Source organism: Panthera uncia, chromosome D2 (genome assembly GCF_023721935.1).
Source record: "Panthera uncia isolate 11264 chromosome D2, Puncia_PCG_1.0, whole genome shotgun sequence".
In the NCBI taxonomy this organism is placed as follows: Eukaryota; Metazoa; Chordata; class Mammalia; order Carnivora; family Felidae; genus Panthera; species Panthera uncia.
Genome location: NC_064818.1, coordinates 12,293,779 through 12,309,179, shown reverse-complemented (window position 1 = coordinate 12,309,179; position 15,401 = coordinate 12,293,779). Strand labels below are relative to the sequence as shown.

The following is a 15,401-nucleotide window of genomic DNA, read 5'->3' as shown; positions in this document are numbered from 1 at the left end:
TAAGAGGGTTTGTGAGAGTTGATGGTCCTTTCACAGAATATAATACTATGCGGACATTAAAAGTGATGTTCATATGCACATTTATTTAAATAGAAAACAAAAATCCCAAAAAGTATATTTAGCAGGGTCCCATTTTTTGTTACATACATTTTACAAAATACATACAACAAGGTTTTGTGTGTGTGAGTTTTCATTTCTGGGATAAGAGATCAATGTAAGAATGGGGTGATTGCTAAATGGTGAGCTTTCTGGTGATTTCTTTTTCTTGTGCCTTACCTTGACTTTCTAATTTTCTAAATGTAAAATGTGTTGAACACAAAGACGTAAAAGTAAGATACAGTAAAAATAAGTTTGTTTAAAGTATTATGTAAAAAGGCTGGTGGGAAGGATGTGTACAGTGTGGCCTATAGAGCAAACTAGATCCGGACGTGGGTTCTGCTGTGATATTTGGTGGCTGACTGACCTTTGCCAAGTTACCTCACTTTGGGCCTCAGTTTCCTGACTTGCGCAATGGGTAGATAAATTCTACTTCACAAGTAGAATTCTACTTCACAACGCTGAGTGCATGGCCCTGACTGGGTACCACAGTCATCTGTAAATGTTTGAGGCAGATAAGGCTTTGGGAGGAACCCCCCAGGGCTACGTGCGGGGGGGGGGGGGGGGGGTGGAATCTGCATTTAAATTGCACAGGCTTGTGCACACAGAGAAACTGCGACATTTAGATTTCCTTTGGCAGCAGATGAGGCAACTAACCAATATTGGGAAAGTTCTAGAGCAACAACATGGGAAAGCTTGAACACCCTCTTTTGGGGAAGTTATCTGGGCCTTCAGGCCTGCGAGCCTCAACCTCCACCCCACCCCCACCAGCCAAGCAGGCACGGAGAGGCTTTTCCTGCCCTCTAGTGGTCTCTTCTGGAACTGCCTTTGAGAAGACCTGCCCAGGTGGGGAACCTTCCGTCTCACTCAGGCTGCCACCTAGGCCGGGCTATTCCCAGCTACCCTTCAAGCAAACAAGGAACCAACCACAGAGCCTGTTCTTGCAGACTGTTTGGCCCTTCCATCTCTTAACTCTGGTTGTTGTTGTTGAATTTTCTTTAAGTTCCGAGCAGGGGGGAGGCGTGGGGTAAAAGGAAGAAGGCCCACCGGGCGGTCCCACTCACTCTGGTGGGAGAACTGAGCCGGTAAGTGGGGGCATGGAGCCCTGCAGGGCCGGCCCACTCACTGCCCTGTCCCTCCTGGAGCGCACCTCACCCCTGCGGCAGAGAGGGCTGAGGGAGTCGCAGCAGCCCAAGCAGGCCAAGCGGCCGGGTGACGAGGCTGCAGAGTGAGGGACCGTGAGGACCACGGGACCAATGACTCCAAGAGCCACAGAGAGAGACCCCGCGAAGCCAAGCTGCCAAGCGCAGGCCCCACCGCTGGGGGTGCCAGGCCAGCCTAAGACTGAGGGGGCTGGGCTGGGGGCGTCCTCAGCAGCAGGCCCACGAGCCACAGAGACTTTAGACTGGGGTCTGGGTGGGGGGAGACCCCTAAGGAAGGACCCAGCGTGACGGAGAAATCACTGAATGGAACCGGAATTCTCCCCGAGTGAGCGGTCTGCCATCGCAGGGCTCCAAGTCTGAAAATCACGACGAGCTATGGAAGAAACTGGACTTTTCGGGTACATTTTTTGGGTACATCTGTATGATTCATACCCACTAGCTACACTGTAACATGTGTCCCAGTTGGACACAAGTGTATGTGAGGTGATCAGGAGACAGATTTTAACTTTTTTTTCCCCCTTTGGAGCGAAACTACAGACAAACATACAAGTAGAGATCACAGCCTTAAGAACTGTATCAGGTACGGTCTCGATAGGCAGGTGCTCTCGCATTAATTTGAGCGAGGTTTCACGTTATGGGTGGGGTGTGGGGAACCAACCTGAGCTGTTACCTCCCTGACGCCCAGATTGACTAGGGGAGGAAAGGGGTTCTTGGGACCACTGGCGGGGTGTGGGGAGAGGACACGTGGAGAGGGGGCTGTGACCTCTGGTCAAGAGATACACCCGGTCCTGGGAGGGAGACTCAGCAGGGAGGGAGTGGGCGGTACAGATCTGTTCTCGCTCTCTTCTTTCCCTCCTCTGCCTCCCAGGAGGCCAGGGGGCAAGGGAGTCGTTATGTCATCCATGTGGTTTGGCCTCTTGGGGTTGGGATCAGGACGGGGAGAGCAGACGGACAAATGGAAAGTATCTGGCATAACCCCAAGCGGCAACAGCGTATTAGGTTTCTGTTGCTGCCGTAACAAATCGCCCCACGTTTTATGACTCAAAACGCCACCGTGGAAAGTCTCACAGCTGAGTAGATGAGACGATTAGCACGGCATGGCTCAGGTGGGTCCTCTGCTGAGGGTCTCACCTGGCCGTGACTGTGGCATCTGCAGGACTCCACCCCTTTCTGGAGGTTCTGGGGTTAGAACCCACCTCCAGGCCCATTCAGGTTATAGCAGGACTCAGTTGCTTGTAGTCGTAGGACCGAGGTCCCAATTTGCTGATCGCCAGCCAGGAATTGTTTTCAGCTTGTGGAGGTAACCTTGCTCCTCGCCCATAACTGCCTTCCTCCATTAAGACACCAATGTCCAGGCGGGTCCTTCCTACCCTTCAGCATCATCTTGCCTGCTTTCTGTTTTTGCCTTAGTTGATTCTTCCGCATTCCTCTTCTGGTTTGTTTTTTTAAATTTTTAAAAAAATATTTATTTTTTGAGAGAGACAGAGACAGAATGCGAGTGGGTTAGGGGCAGACAGAGGGAGACACAGAATCCGAAGCAGCCTCCAGGCACTGAGCTGTGAGCACAGAGCCCGATGTGGGGCTCGAACTCACGAGCTGTGAGATCATGACCTGAGCCGAAGTCAGATGCTCAACCAACTGGGCCACCCAGGTGCCCCCATTCCTCTAAGGGCCCACCTGCATTGTCCAGGATAAAGAATCCCCTGTTTTATGTTCTTTTACATTTTTTTTTTACAGTTTATTAATTTTTTGAGAGAGGCAGGCAGAGTGTGAGTGGGGGAGGGGCAGAAAGCGAGGGAGACACAGAATCTGAAGCAGGCTCCAGGCTCTGAGCTGTCAGCATAGAGCCTAATGTGGGGCTTGAACTCACAAACTGTGAGATCATGCCCTGAGCCGAAGCCCGATGCTTAACCTGAGCCACCCAGGCCCCCAATAACCCTAGTTCTCTATTTGCAAAATCCTTTCACAGAAGTACCTAGACTAGAATCCTGGAATCTATACAATGTAGCCAACTACAACAGTGATCAGCATTTTGCCAACCTTTGGTAACAAGTTGTTTTTCTTTTTTTAATTACAGTGATTTTTTTTTTTGGAAAACTAAGTTTTGGGGCACCTGGGTGGCTCAGTCGGTTGAACGTCTGACTCTTGATTTCGGCTCTGGTCAGATCCCAGGGTTGTGGGGTCGAGCCCCATGTCCATTCTCTCCCTCCCTCTGCCTCTCTCCCCACTCGCTCCCTCGCTCTCTCTCTCAAATTAAAAAAAAAAAAAAAAGCTTTATTGATATATAATTCACATGCCATATACTTCACTTATTTAAAGTACACATTTTATGGCTCTTGGTATATGACATTAATTTTTAGAAGTTGTGATAGAATATATATAACATAAAATTTGCCATTTTAACTATTTTTAAGTGTGTGATTCAGGGGCTGTAAGTACATTCACAGTGTCGTCAGGGCATCACCACCGCCTACGTCCCCAACTCTTTCATTACCCTAAATAAAAACTCTGAAACCGTTAAGTGATAACTCTCTATTCCCCCTGCTACCCGCCCCGGTAATCTCTCTGGTAATCTCTCATCTACTTTCCGTCTCTGTGAATTTGCCTATTCGAAGGACCCCACATGTGTGGAATCATGCAATATTGGTTCCTTTGTGTCTGGCTTACTTCACTTAGCATAACGACTTCAAGTTTCATCTATGTTCTTGGAAACTTTTTCCTCTTTGTAGCTGAATATTTCATTGTATGAGTACATTTTATTTATCCTTTCATCTGTTGATGGGCACCCGGGTTGTTTCCATCTTTGGTTAAGGTGAACAGGTGATACTTGTCCATGAACACTGATGGACAAGGATCCATTTGAGCCCCTGCTTTCAATTCCTCTGGGTGTCTACCTGGAAGTTATGATCATTTTCTTCTTCTTTTTTTAAAAGTTTATTTTTGAGAGAGAGAGGATCCAATGTGGGCTCCATGCTGACAGCAGAGAGCCAGATGCGGGGCTCAAACTTACAAATCACGAGATCATGATCTGAGCTGAAGTCACTTACGCAACTGAACCACCCAGGCGCCCCAGAAGTACTGTAATTTTCTATTCAACTTTTTGAGGAACCACAAAGCTGCCTTCCTTCCTGCTACACCAGTCTACATTTCCACTGGCTATGCACAAGGCTTCCATTTTCCAAATCCTCCTCAACACTTATTATTTTCTGGTCTTTTTTGTTTGCCTGCTTGGTTTTGGTTTTGATTTTCTGACAGCCATCCTAACTGATGTGAAGTGACATCTAATTGTGCTTCTGGCTTGCATTTCCCTAATGATGAATGGTGTTCGGCATCTTTTTGTCCACTTATTGTCCACTTATTCCATTTTTTTGAAAAAAAAAATGTTTATTCAAATCTTTTGTCCACTTTTGAATTGGGTTTTTTGTTATGGTCACTGCTGAGTTGTAGTTCTTTATATACTCTGGATACTAACCAGGATTTGCAAATACTTTCTCCCCTTCCATGGGTTGGTTGTCTTTTTGCTGTCTTAGTTGTGTCCTTTGGTGCACACAAGTTTTTAATTTTGAAGACCAATCTATTTGTTTTTCTTTTGAGGTTTGGGCTTTTGATGTCATCTACAAGAAACCATTGTCAAATCTAAGGTCCTCAAGACTTTTTCCATGTGCTGGCCCCCCAACAATTAAAAGCAGCAGTCAGCAATCAGAACACACAACCCTGATTTTTGGAGAACAAGGTCCTTATGGCCCACCCTGGCCCCAGCAATGCCACTCTAGGAGCTTGGGCTGCTGTCCCCTCTGCCCCACAGTGGGGCTGCATGATGGCGGATGGCCACCACGACTCAGGAAAAGCTGAAATTGACCGAAATTCAGCAGCCTCTTCATCAAGCTCTCCCTGGGGTGCAGCTGTGTTTTCCTACATCTAGAGATCCAAAGTAGTTCATGCAGACAGCTCCTGCTAGTGCAGTCCTTGTCTTGGTAGAGATGTATCCCTGGACCACCCCACTCTACCATCGGCCTTGATGTACCCTTTAGGTAACTAGGTTTTATGAACCTAAAACGCTGTAAGTTTTAGCCCAAATAGAAGCTGTCCCCTTTAGGAAGTTCACGTTGGCAGGCTGTCACTGGTCCCACGGATGCTGTCATGTCCCACGCAGGCCCTCGGGTACCAGTTCCCTTCTGCCTACAACAGCAGGTCTGAGCATCATCACCCCTGCAACTTCTGAGCCCCCTCTTCGCTCTATCCAAGTCAAAGCCCCATTCCCATCCCACCCAAGGGCCAGCACGGAACAGTCCAGGGATCTCAGGCCATGGTCAGTGCCAGGAAAGTGTCTTTGTTCCTTCTGGAGGTGAGGAGAGGGAAAAGAAAAAAACACGGCTCATCTTCAGAACTGAGTTAGGAAACTCCATTGCCTGCGGTTGAAGAACAGTTTTCTAGAACATGAAAACAATGTCCAAAAGGGTGGTTTGGGGTCCCTGGTAGAATGATTTTTTAATTCAATAAGCCCCTAAGTCTTTTGTGGGAAACAAACCACCCCTTGTAATACTGGGGGTGCCACAGATTTTGCAGATTTTTTTAAAGAGTTTTATTTATTTGAGAGAGAGAGAGAGAGAGAGAGAGAGAGAGAGAATCCCAAGCAGGTTCCACACTGTCAGTGCAGAGCCCAATGTGAGCTCGAACTCACAAACTGTGAGATCATGACCTGAGTCAAAATCGAGAGTGGGACGCTTAACCCACTGAGCCACCCAGACACCCCAAGATTTTGCAGATTATTAAATGGCGATCTTCTCATTGTGAATCAGCCCCCAACATTAAATCTTATTCAAAAAGCATAAAGACGTTTTTTTACGAAAAAAATTTTATTTTCTGCGCTGATATTTATACAACTGTAAACTCAAGGAATCATCCAATACTTGTAAAAATCTGGGGGGAACAGTTAATAAGCACCTTCAGTGGTTTCCACAGTTTAAGAATTTACCGTCTGAAAACTTTTAGAATGAATCTAGTAGAATGAATAAAATAGTTATAAAAATTATACAAAATCATGACGAACATTTGATATAGAGGGCTTGATATGGAATGATAAATATAAAAAGGTGAAACTAATTCATGGGGCTGGGCTGGATAAAAGACCCACACGTTCCCCAAACTGCGTGATTCTCGGGAATGTGTTTGGCTCTCAGAAGGAACTCCGATCATTCAGGGCAAGGCTCGTTCCCGGTCCAGGCTCCATTGCGATGCCGCAGCACATGAGGACAAAGTGAGGAGGGGATACGGGCTGGAGGGGTGATGAGTGTACTGAGGTTTGCAGATAAGGGAAGGACCTCTTCCCCAAGGAGAAAAACAGACAAATTCTTCCACGTCCTCAAGCGAAGGTGTCCTTTGGCAAAATGTGCCGTTTTCTCTTTGGAGAGTTTTTCCTTCTTGCCGTTGCTAAATACCTTCTTCTCCCCTTTCCTCTTGGGTTTTCCACTCCTGCTCCTGACCAACCTCTTTGTGACACTTTCTGCTGAGCCTTCTCTGCGCCCTTACCCCAATCTTTACAGACTCCATCTCCTCATGCCCCACTTGCAATCCAAAATCCCTACTGTTTTGCACCTCGGGGCGGCAGCTGATAAAAAGATAACACTAGCTGCTCGTACGGCCAGGAGATGTTTCTAAACAAACTGTAGAAACATAAACGTGAAATGTGGCAACGGTCCCTTTAATTACACCAATGAGCAATAACGGGTCTGGGTCAGGAGTATAAATACTCACTCTGGCCCTCGTAGGTGGGAACACAGCCAGCAAGAGCCGTGAACAGAGGGGGAAACAAAGGAGACACGGGCTCATGCTGACTGACTGTAGGTTGGCTCTCACCAGTGGAGGTGGAAGATGAAGGCCTATAGACCCGTCACCACTGGCACCAGCCCCCAGTGGGGCCATGCTGCTCAAGAGACCAGATGCTCGGATCCAGGTGCTTTGGGCAAAGTGGGATCGTTTGGTATCCAATGGTGTAATTTAAGGCACATCCAAGAATCCTCGTCCTCAAAACCCGACTCTACGTGTTGAAATTCCTACCACTGGACACTCCTTTGATTGAAGGGCTTGGCCTACCAAGGGCTGCTGCCGAAATGCCAGTAACTTATCTGGGAGGGAATGCTGACGATCGACCATACGTATCCACATGGCCCTAAGACCAGGTGGGTTTTGAACAAAACGGCAGGGCTCGCTCACTATGATGGGGGCCTTGGGCAGGATGCAGGTGCTATAGAACTTGGGAGTAGAAAGCCAGGAGCATGAAGAGGGAAATCAGAGCACCAAGAGAAAAAAAGAGGGGGAGGGTTAACTCCCTCCTTCATTCACGGCCTTGCCCAGGTGGCCCTGGCTGGTGCGTCGGGGAGTTAACAGGATGGTGGGCGTGTCAGATTGAGGCTGAGCTTATAAGGCCACAGGGGGAGGGGGCAGCTCAGGCCTGGGCGGGCCCTGCTCATCACCTCGGGGATAAACTGGGGACAGTTTCCAGAGCACTGGGATGGGCACATAATCCGGAGTCGGGGTTTTCTGTCTTTGTGGAGGGGGAAGGGGCTTTCCCATTCCAGGAGCCGGGGGCATATGTTTTGGGGAACAGTGAGGGGAATACTGTCGGGGCTCAGGCTGGGTAGGACCTGGGCCTGATCGCCACCAGGTCGGACAGTTTTCAGTCTGGACCCTTTCAAGTAGGGTGACACTGAGTACCAGCCGAGGGAATGAGGCCTTCTTGTCTTCATTTCCGCTCGATGCAGTCAACTCCCAGGGTGTTGTCAGGGCAACGGCAGGTCCTGCTTCCGGGGGTGGCCAAGCAGAGGTGGGTGCAGCCACCATTGTTCACCGAGCAGTAGTTGTGACCTGGGAAAGGCAGAGGTCAGTCCAACAGCCATCTAAGAGAAGAGCCCGCCCATCAGTCCCCTTCTCGGTTTCCAGGAGACCAAGCGTGTGGGTGCTTCCAGAAAGGGAATCCTCACGGTGATGGATTTGCCAGAGGGCAAAAACACTGATTTCTGAGTTGGGGACTGTGCGGATTTACCATGAACGTTATCGATGGTCTCAGGGAGGGTCTTCCGGCTCTGGTTGTAACACGCAGCTGGGGTTTTCAAGCACAGAGGGCTCTCTGTCTAGCTTGTCCACTCGGCTTTGCACTGGCCTCGGGGAGGTGGGGAGCCAAGGGGGGTGAGGGAGGGGAGAGGTCTCCCAAGAGGCAACACAGCAGGTCCTGGAGCCAGGCTGCCTGGCTGACCCTCCTGCTGCACCACTGTGAGCCCTGTGACTTTGGGCTAGTGGCTTCCGTGTCCTTATGCATAAAATGGGCACACAAATAGTACCTACCTCGTGCGGCCGCCATGAGGATTAAGCGAACTAGCGAACACAAGGCACTTAGCCCACCGCGTTCACATATGTAAAGGACCCAGCTCACGGTAAGCACCTTGTCCGTGTCTGTGATTATTATTAGAGGTAATTACTATTGTGGCTGTTAGGCCAAGTGCGGGGACCCTTAAAGCCACAGAGACCGTAACACGGATGTTCCTATTTGGAACCCGGAGACCACATACTTCTAGACCCGGCCCAAGATTCAATCCTTTTCCTCCCCCTTGTCCACCATTTCCAGTTCATTGCCTAATGTTTCCTAGGTATCGACTTGGCTCACTTCTTAAACAATGCAGGCCCTCGATGGAAGGGAGTGCGTCTCGCCTGCCATGTGACCAGGGCAGGTGGAGGCCCCACGGGCAGCAGGCAGGGTGGAGGCGTGGAGCCACAGAGCATCCCTGGCCCCTGAACGGCAGGAGCACGGGGGCGTTACCTTGGGGACACTGAGACAGGGCCGTGGTGACACCGTACAGCCGGGTCTGCTTGTGGGGGTGGAAGGTATCCGTCTCTTTGGAGATGGCAAGATCTACAGCAACCACAGAACTCCTACAAAACACCAAAGGGCGGCAAGTAAAGACACATCTGGTGGCTCCAACCTTCTGTCTACTGGGCAGCGTCTTCTGGGGTTTCGGGGATAAACTGGAGGCCGTGAGGGGACACGCTGGGCTCACTTCCTAGCCATCCTCCCCTCCTCCTGTGGTGGAAACAAGCCTGCATTTCTCTGGCCTCTTTAAAAAAAAAAAAAAAAAAAAGGACAAAGTTGAGCTAGCTCTGCCCCTCAGCTCTAAATTCCAGGCTGGGAAATCGGCTTTCTCTCCAGATGCCCGTGGCCACAGCTGCTTCCTCCTTTTTGCAGGAAGAGGTGGTCAAGAAGGGGCTGTGGGAATGTCGCAGTTTAAATAGAATGAAGTGGGGGCACGGGGTAGGCGGGGAGCCCGCCGGCCAAGTGAGCCTGGGCCAGCTCCTGGGGGAAGAACAGACATGCTCATGAAGTCCAAGTTCACAGACTTGAAGCTGCCCATCCGGGAGCCCTGGGATGGTAAACGGCCCCTCCTGGCCCCCAAGGAGCCCGGCCCTCACCCTCCTAAGCCCTCCCCTCCTGACGGGCAGAAGGGCGAGGCAGAGGGCGGGTATCCTGGAAGGTCAAGCCGAGAGGCCACACGGGAAGGGCCTGGCCTCCCCGAGACAGGGTGGCAGGCTCCTGCTCCCCCGCCACCACATACCCCACCCCACCCTCCCCCCTGCCCCCCACGCTGCAACAGCTCACGTACATCTTCCAGTCTGTGTAATACAGATGCTTCCCGTAGCTCGTAACAGCGAAAGGATACTGGAGCCCTTCGAGAACCTTCCGTCTGCTCGGCTGCCCGGGCTTCAGACACTCCACCCGACTGGTGCCTGTGTGGAGCAAAGACAAGCCGTTCATAGAAGAAATGGCCCCTTGGTGTCAAAACGAGGAACGGAGGCAAGGGTGACAGAAAGTCAGCCTTACGATGACAGATCCCAGGCAACACACATGACTTGCTCTTCGACAGCAGAAAGCGGTCTCCTCATCCTGCCTTGCCCCTCTCACTGGTCAACACCCACCTCCGCTGGGGAACCCATACCTGGTTCCCATGTGGGCTGGGCAGAGGACCATTCCTTGTCCCGCCCATTCCCAGAGCAGCTGGGGACCCGGTGGGAACGAGGACGTCTTCCAGCTCTCGCTCAAGTCCCTACGCCCCCTGAAGCCTCCCAGGCCCTCCCTCCCTGCAGTCAGAGCTCTTAACAACTGCTAACCTGCACCTCGGCTGCAGCCCCGCACAGCCTCCTATCAGTGCCTACACTGGGGCCAGCTCACGGCTTGCATTTTGATTTAATCATGCGTGCTTCCCTCCTGTGGTACAGTCCCTGCACCGCCCCCCACCCCGGCCCTGAGTACCTGACATTATTGGGAACAGGGCAGGTACTCCACAGGCACTCGAGGGATGACTGACCTTGCTCCCCGACTGACCCCACATCCCTCCCCTGAGGGACACCCCAGGCCAGGGGCTCACATCAGGACCCCATGCCTCTCTTCCCTGGCTCCACAAGTCTTGCCTGAGCCCTTGGGGAACAGATGCAAGTGACAGGATGGAAGTCACAAATTGCATAATGCAGAGATAATAATAGGATGAGAACAACTCTAAGGGTCAGCAAACTTGTTCTCAAAGGGCCAGACAGTAATTAATTTAGCTTTTGTGGGCCAAGAGGCAAAATCGAGGACACTATGGAGGCATTTATTTATGGAACCTTTTAAAATGTAACATTTAAAAACGTAAAACCCAGGGGTGCCTGGGTGGCTCAGTCAGTTAAGCGTCTGACTCTTGATCTCGGCTCAGGTCATGATCTCGGCTCAGGTCATGATCTCACGGTTCATGAGTTCGAGCCCCACGTCAGGCTCTGTGCTGACAGCATGGAGCCTGCTTGGGATTCTGTCTCTCTCCCTCTTTCTCTGTTGCTCTCCTGCTCTCTCTCAAAACAATGAATAAATAAAAACCATTTATAGCACCTGACTCGTACCAAAACAGGCGGCTGGCTGGATGTGGCTCACGGGCTAGGATTGGCTGACCCCTGATTTAAAGATGGAACACTTGCCCTGGACACCATCAAGCCTATAGAAACCATGCATTTCAGAGCAAAGACAGGCAGCTGATTTTTGTGTAGGAAAATAAAACAGGTATCTTATACTCTCTTCCCCATAACAGATCCCAGCCTACAGTGGGTGAGAATAACTGTTTAGGTTAAAAGGAAAAAGCACTGTTGCAACCCCAGCAGCCAGGCGCGGGGCTCTTCGTCACCTGCGTCCACCCAGCAGAGCTGAGCCGAGTAGGCATCGAATGTAAGGCCGTTGGGCAGGCCCAGATCATCCTGCACCAGAACCCTCCGGTTTGTGCCGTCCATATAGGAAGTTTCGATTTTGGGGCTTTCTCTGTTCCAGTCTGTCCAATAAAGGTTCCTGCAGGAGGAAAAGGAAGGGAAAGAGGAACAACAAAGATGTTATAAGAGGAATAACAAAGAAAGAACAAAGATGGATGAGAAAAATTTTATTTAAAAAAAAAAAAAAACTTTAAGAGAACCCACGATGAACACATTAAAACCCAGGATGGCTAAAAGGGGTCTGGAGGTGATAAGACACCTTTTCCTTTGCAGGAGATACTTGGGTTTGGTTCTTGGTTTGAGTTTGGTTATTCTGGACATACTAATGACTTCACTTTCCTTAAACGTAACTGATACAGCGTATCTCCATAAAGCTATTTAAAAGAACACAAAACAACCCACACCTGAGATAAACATCTGGGGATTCCTACATGCTGTCACTACACAGGGGTGCATAGTGGACCCAGGGGCTCGGGCACAGAAGCAGATGTTGACAGGGTTGGTGGCTGAGGTGTCTGCCATAGGGGGGGGAGGTGGCCAAGCGGCCACAGAACTGGGGGTGTGGTCTCACAGGGAAGGAATCACAGCGTGAGGTGCAAAAGGTCTCGCAGGTAAGATTTAAAACTAACTGTAGGGAAAAGAAAAAAAAGCATTGATGTGATGACAAAACCCCCAGGAAGGGGTCTCCAAGGTGTCCATGCTGTGTGGGTCTCAGCCCCAGGGGTACATTTATGCCACTTGGACACCATTCTGGGGCTGGTACAAGGCAAGTGTTTATCCACATTCGACTCGAATGGAAATACCCAATTTCTGAGCCGTGAACTTAGAAAGTCCCTTCCTAAAAGATTTACAAGTAGAACATGGTTGATCAAGTCCATGGTCACAGGGAACTATAATAAATGTTCTGGCATTTCACAGTGCATATCTGTAAGGCACCAGCTGTAGACCTGTTCATCCTGGAACTCATTCACTTCAGGAGACTGATGCTGGCATTAGAGCCTGACATTTGAGAGTATCTGAAAGAGCAGTTGCAAGTCGAATAGATTTACACAGATTTACACAAAGATACCCTCTCACGGAATCCGTTACGATGCCTCTGGGATTCACCAAGTCAGTCTCAAACAGCACCCGGCGCTGGGTCCCATCCAGCTTTGCAACTTCTATTCGATCCAAGTGAGAATCAGTCCAGAAAATGTTGCGGCCAAGATGGTCGAGGGCAATGCCTTCTGGGCTTCCAAGATCTAGAATCAAACACGGCATACTTCTGGGTTTTTAAAGCAAGTTAAGATTAGGTTTTGTGGATTACTCAGTGTTATTCCCCTCGGTGTTCAATCCTTGCACTTTGGAAAAACAAATGGGAACATGAAATGCATGTTGCTGATCAGATGAGCCACAGTCAAAGTGACAAGGTCACTCGTTCACTCGGCGGACATCTCATTATGTACCAAGCCCATAATGACGCCTAAGTGGTGGCCCTGGTTTCCAGGAACTTGCAACCAATCTCAATTCAGACTGAGTTTTGGTTTTATGGGAACGTGGAGGGAGACACTAGACTTAGCCTGGGGAGACCTGGGAGGGATTTCTGAGGGAGACAACACCTCGTAAAGCTGGCTCCCCAAGGACCCACAGGAGTTTGTCAGGCAAAGATCCTGGATGCGGGCTTCCAGGGAGTGGGACCCGCACGTAAGTATAAAAGAGAAGATTGGATACAGCATGATTTTGTATGGCTGGAGTCCATGAGGACGGGAGAGTGCCCAGAGATGAAGTTAGGATGCCCGTGTTAAAGAGCTTCGAGCTTAACCCGCAAGCAAGGGGGAGGGGGGGGGGAGCATAGAACAATGCAACAAATCCATACACCTTGTTCATTAGTTATTGGGGAAATAGGGTCATCTCAGAGGAGTAACTGCAAGAAATCACAGCTGTTACTACTTTTGCACAGGTATCAGGAGTACAAAGAAGGGTGTCAGTGATCGCATATAGCATTCCCAGAAAGTCCTCACTAGGTTTTAAGTAACTGATTTCCAAGCCAGGGCTGCCACAGAGTAAGCCAGCCGCAACAGGAACCTTCAGAGCCACCGAACTAATGGTTTCCGGACTATAAATAAAAGCAAATGAAACATCAGAACCCCACCAGGGTTTTAGTAGTGTCGCTTAGGATTCCCTCCCCTCTACTGATCAGAGAACTGAAGGTCACTTAGTATGGCTGGAAGTGTAAGCAGGAGGCAGAAGAAGCCAAGGATGAAGCCATCCTACCCGAGGGATCCTGGATATGAGGAAATCATGCCCCCATGTGTTCTTTCATCAGCGTGGAAATGGTTCAGAACGTCCGCTCTCTCGTATCAGCCTCCACTAGACTCCTAATATGACCATGACCCTGGATGCTGGAAACACCACAGCCCCATCCCCCGGAAAGGACCCCAGCTAGAGGCAGTTTATTAAGAATTAGAAACAGCACTCAAACAAGATTTTTGTTATTCAAACCAAAAGTAGAGATTTGTAAAGTATGAAACTGTTTCCCACGTCCCTAGAGGTGAAGGGACAGCGAGCCTGACCTCCAAAGACCTCTTCCGACTTTCAGACAAAGGTAGAATAAATCATTCTGGGGGTGTATCTGGAATGAGCACATTCTCTGCCAGGACACCAGTCACTCAGACACACAGACAGAAGAGTGGGGGAGAAAAGGCTGTTCAGTGACAGTACTTTGCAAGATATCCAGAGGAACCCAGAAACTCCATGTCTGTCTGGTTCCTTATCAACAGCTCTGATCCTGACCTCAAACCCAAGAGCAATCAAACCTCCTCCAACCAGGAAAACACTACTTTATGAACTATCATGCCAAAGGAAAGGTCTGGAAAGCCTCCCCCTTTACTGTGCAGTCAGGGCAATTAGGGAAGACAGCAAGGCAATATATTCCACACTGCTGATGTCAAAAGGAAACAGATGATGATCCTGATTAGAGATGTTTGGTTAGAAGTTTAACTCAAGGAAAGAAAGAGAAGCTTAGGATTCAGGCTGCATGAACTAGAGAGGAGATACATACCCCCTCTTCCACTCACTAGGGATGCACCAACCTGTACCACAATGAAGATTTAAGTGGAAGTTTCTTTCTCCTTTATTTAAATATTTTAAAAATTATTTTTCAATAACTATTTTTATTTGTAAATAAAAGAAAATTTATTCCCAGTGAGCTTTCTTCTACAAAGATCGCATTCTAGTTTAATTCTGTGTTTTCACAGTGGACTTTTGGCCTGGAATGTTTCTTACTGTGCTTAAAGCTTTCTTGGATAATTATCAGTTCCAGAAGCAACAGGAAATAGCAATGATGACCTATTCCCCTTTTCCACTGGGTTTTGAAGTCAAATCACAGACAATAGCAACAACATTTTTAACACACACACACACACACACACACACACACACACACACGATGCAAAAAGGCATTTTCAAAATTCTGCTCATTAAACGAAACCATGAAAACTACCAGACATTATTTAAATAGCATGTCAGCTTCCAAAAAAGGAGTCAGGGTCTATGTCCAAAGCTAGACATATTTAACTCAACCTCAGCCTGGTTCCTGTTGATCATCTTTTGTGAAGGAGCCAAGAAAGGAAAAAAACTGCCCCATAGGCACCCTTCCAGAACATCAATTATTAGAGAAACATTAAATTGGGAGTGGGAAAAGTGACATGCAGCCCCAAGTAAAAAGAAATACCGAACGAGGCTCATACATTTTGAAACCGTACCTTTGATTTGAGTGTTTTGCAGAGGAAACAAGATGATTTTATACAACTATCATTGGCATAACAATGTCTTTCTTTTTCTTTCTTTCTTTCTTTCTTTCTTTCTTTCTTTCTTTCTTTCTTTCTT

General features: G+C 48.9%; 1 protein-coding gene across 2 annotated transcripts in view; it reads right to left on the bottom strand.

Moving 5' to 3' along the window:
• Positions 1–6,106: 6,106 nt before the first annotated feature.
• The window catches only part of NID1 (nidogen 1), an 84,322-nt gene continuing 75,027 nt past the window's right edge, over positions 6,107–15,401 (bottom strand). The window contains exons 16-20 of one of the 2 annotated variants that reach the window (XM_049644965.1): positions 12,604–12,775; positions 11,456–11,613; positions 9,911–10,034; positions 9,073–9,185; positions 6,107–8,123 (exon numbers count right to left, since the gene is read on the bottom strand). In XM_049644965.1, the coding sequence (XP_049500922.1) occupies positions 8,002–8,123; positions 9,073–9,185; positions 9,911–10,034; positions 11,456–11,613; positions 12,604–12,775 (689 nt within the window). In that variant the 3' untranslated portion in view covers positions 6,107–8,001. Of the gene's footprint in view, positions 8,124–8,425; positions 9,186–9,910; positions 10,035–11,455; positions 11,614–12,603; positions 12,776–15,401 lie in introns of those variants that run through there. The other variant, XM_049644964.1, reaches the window with a different exon arrangement.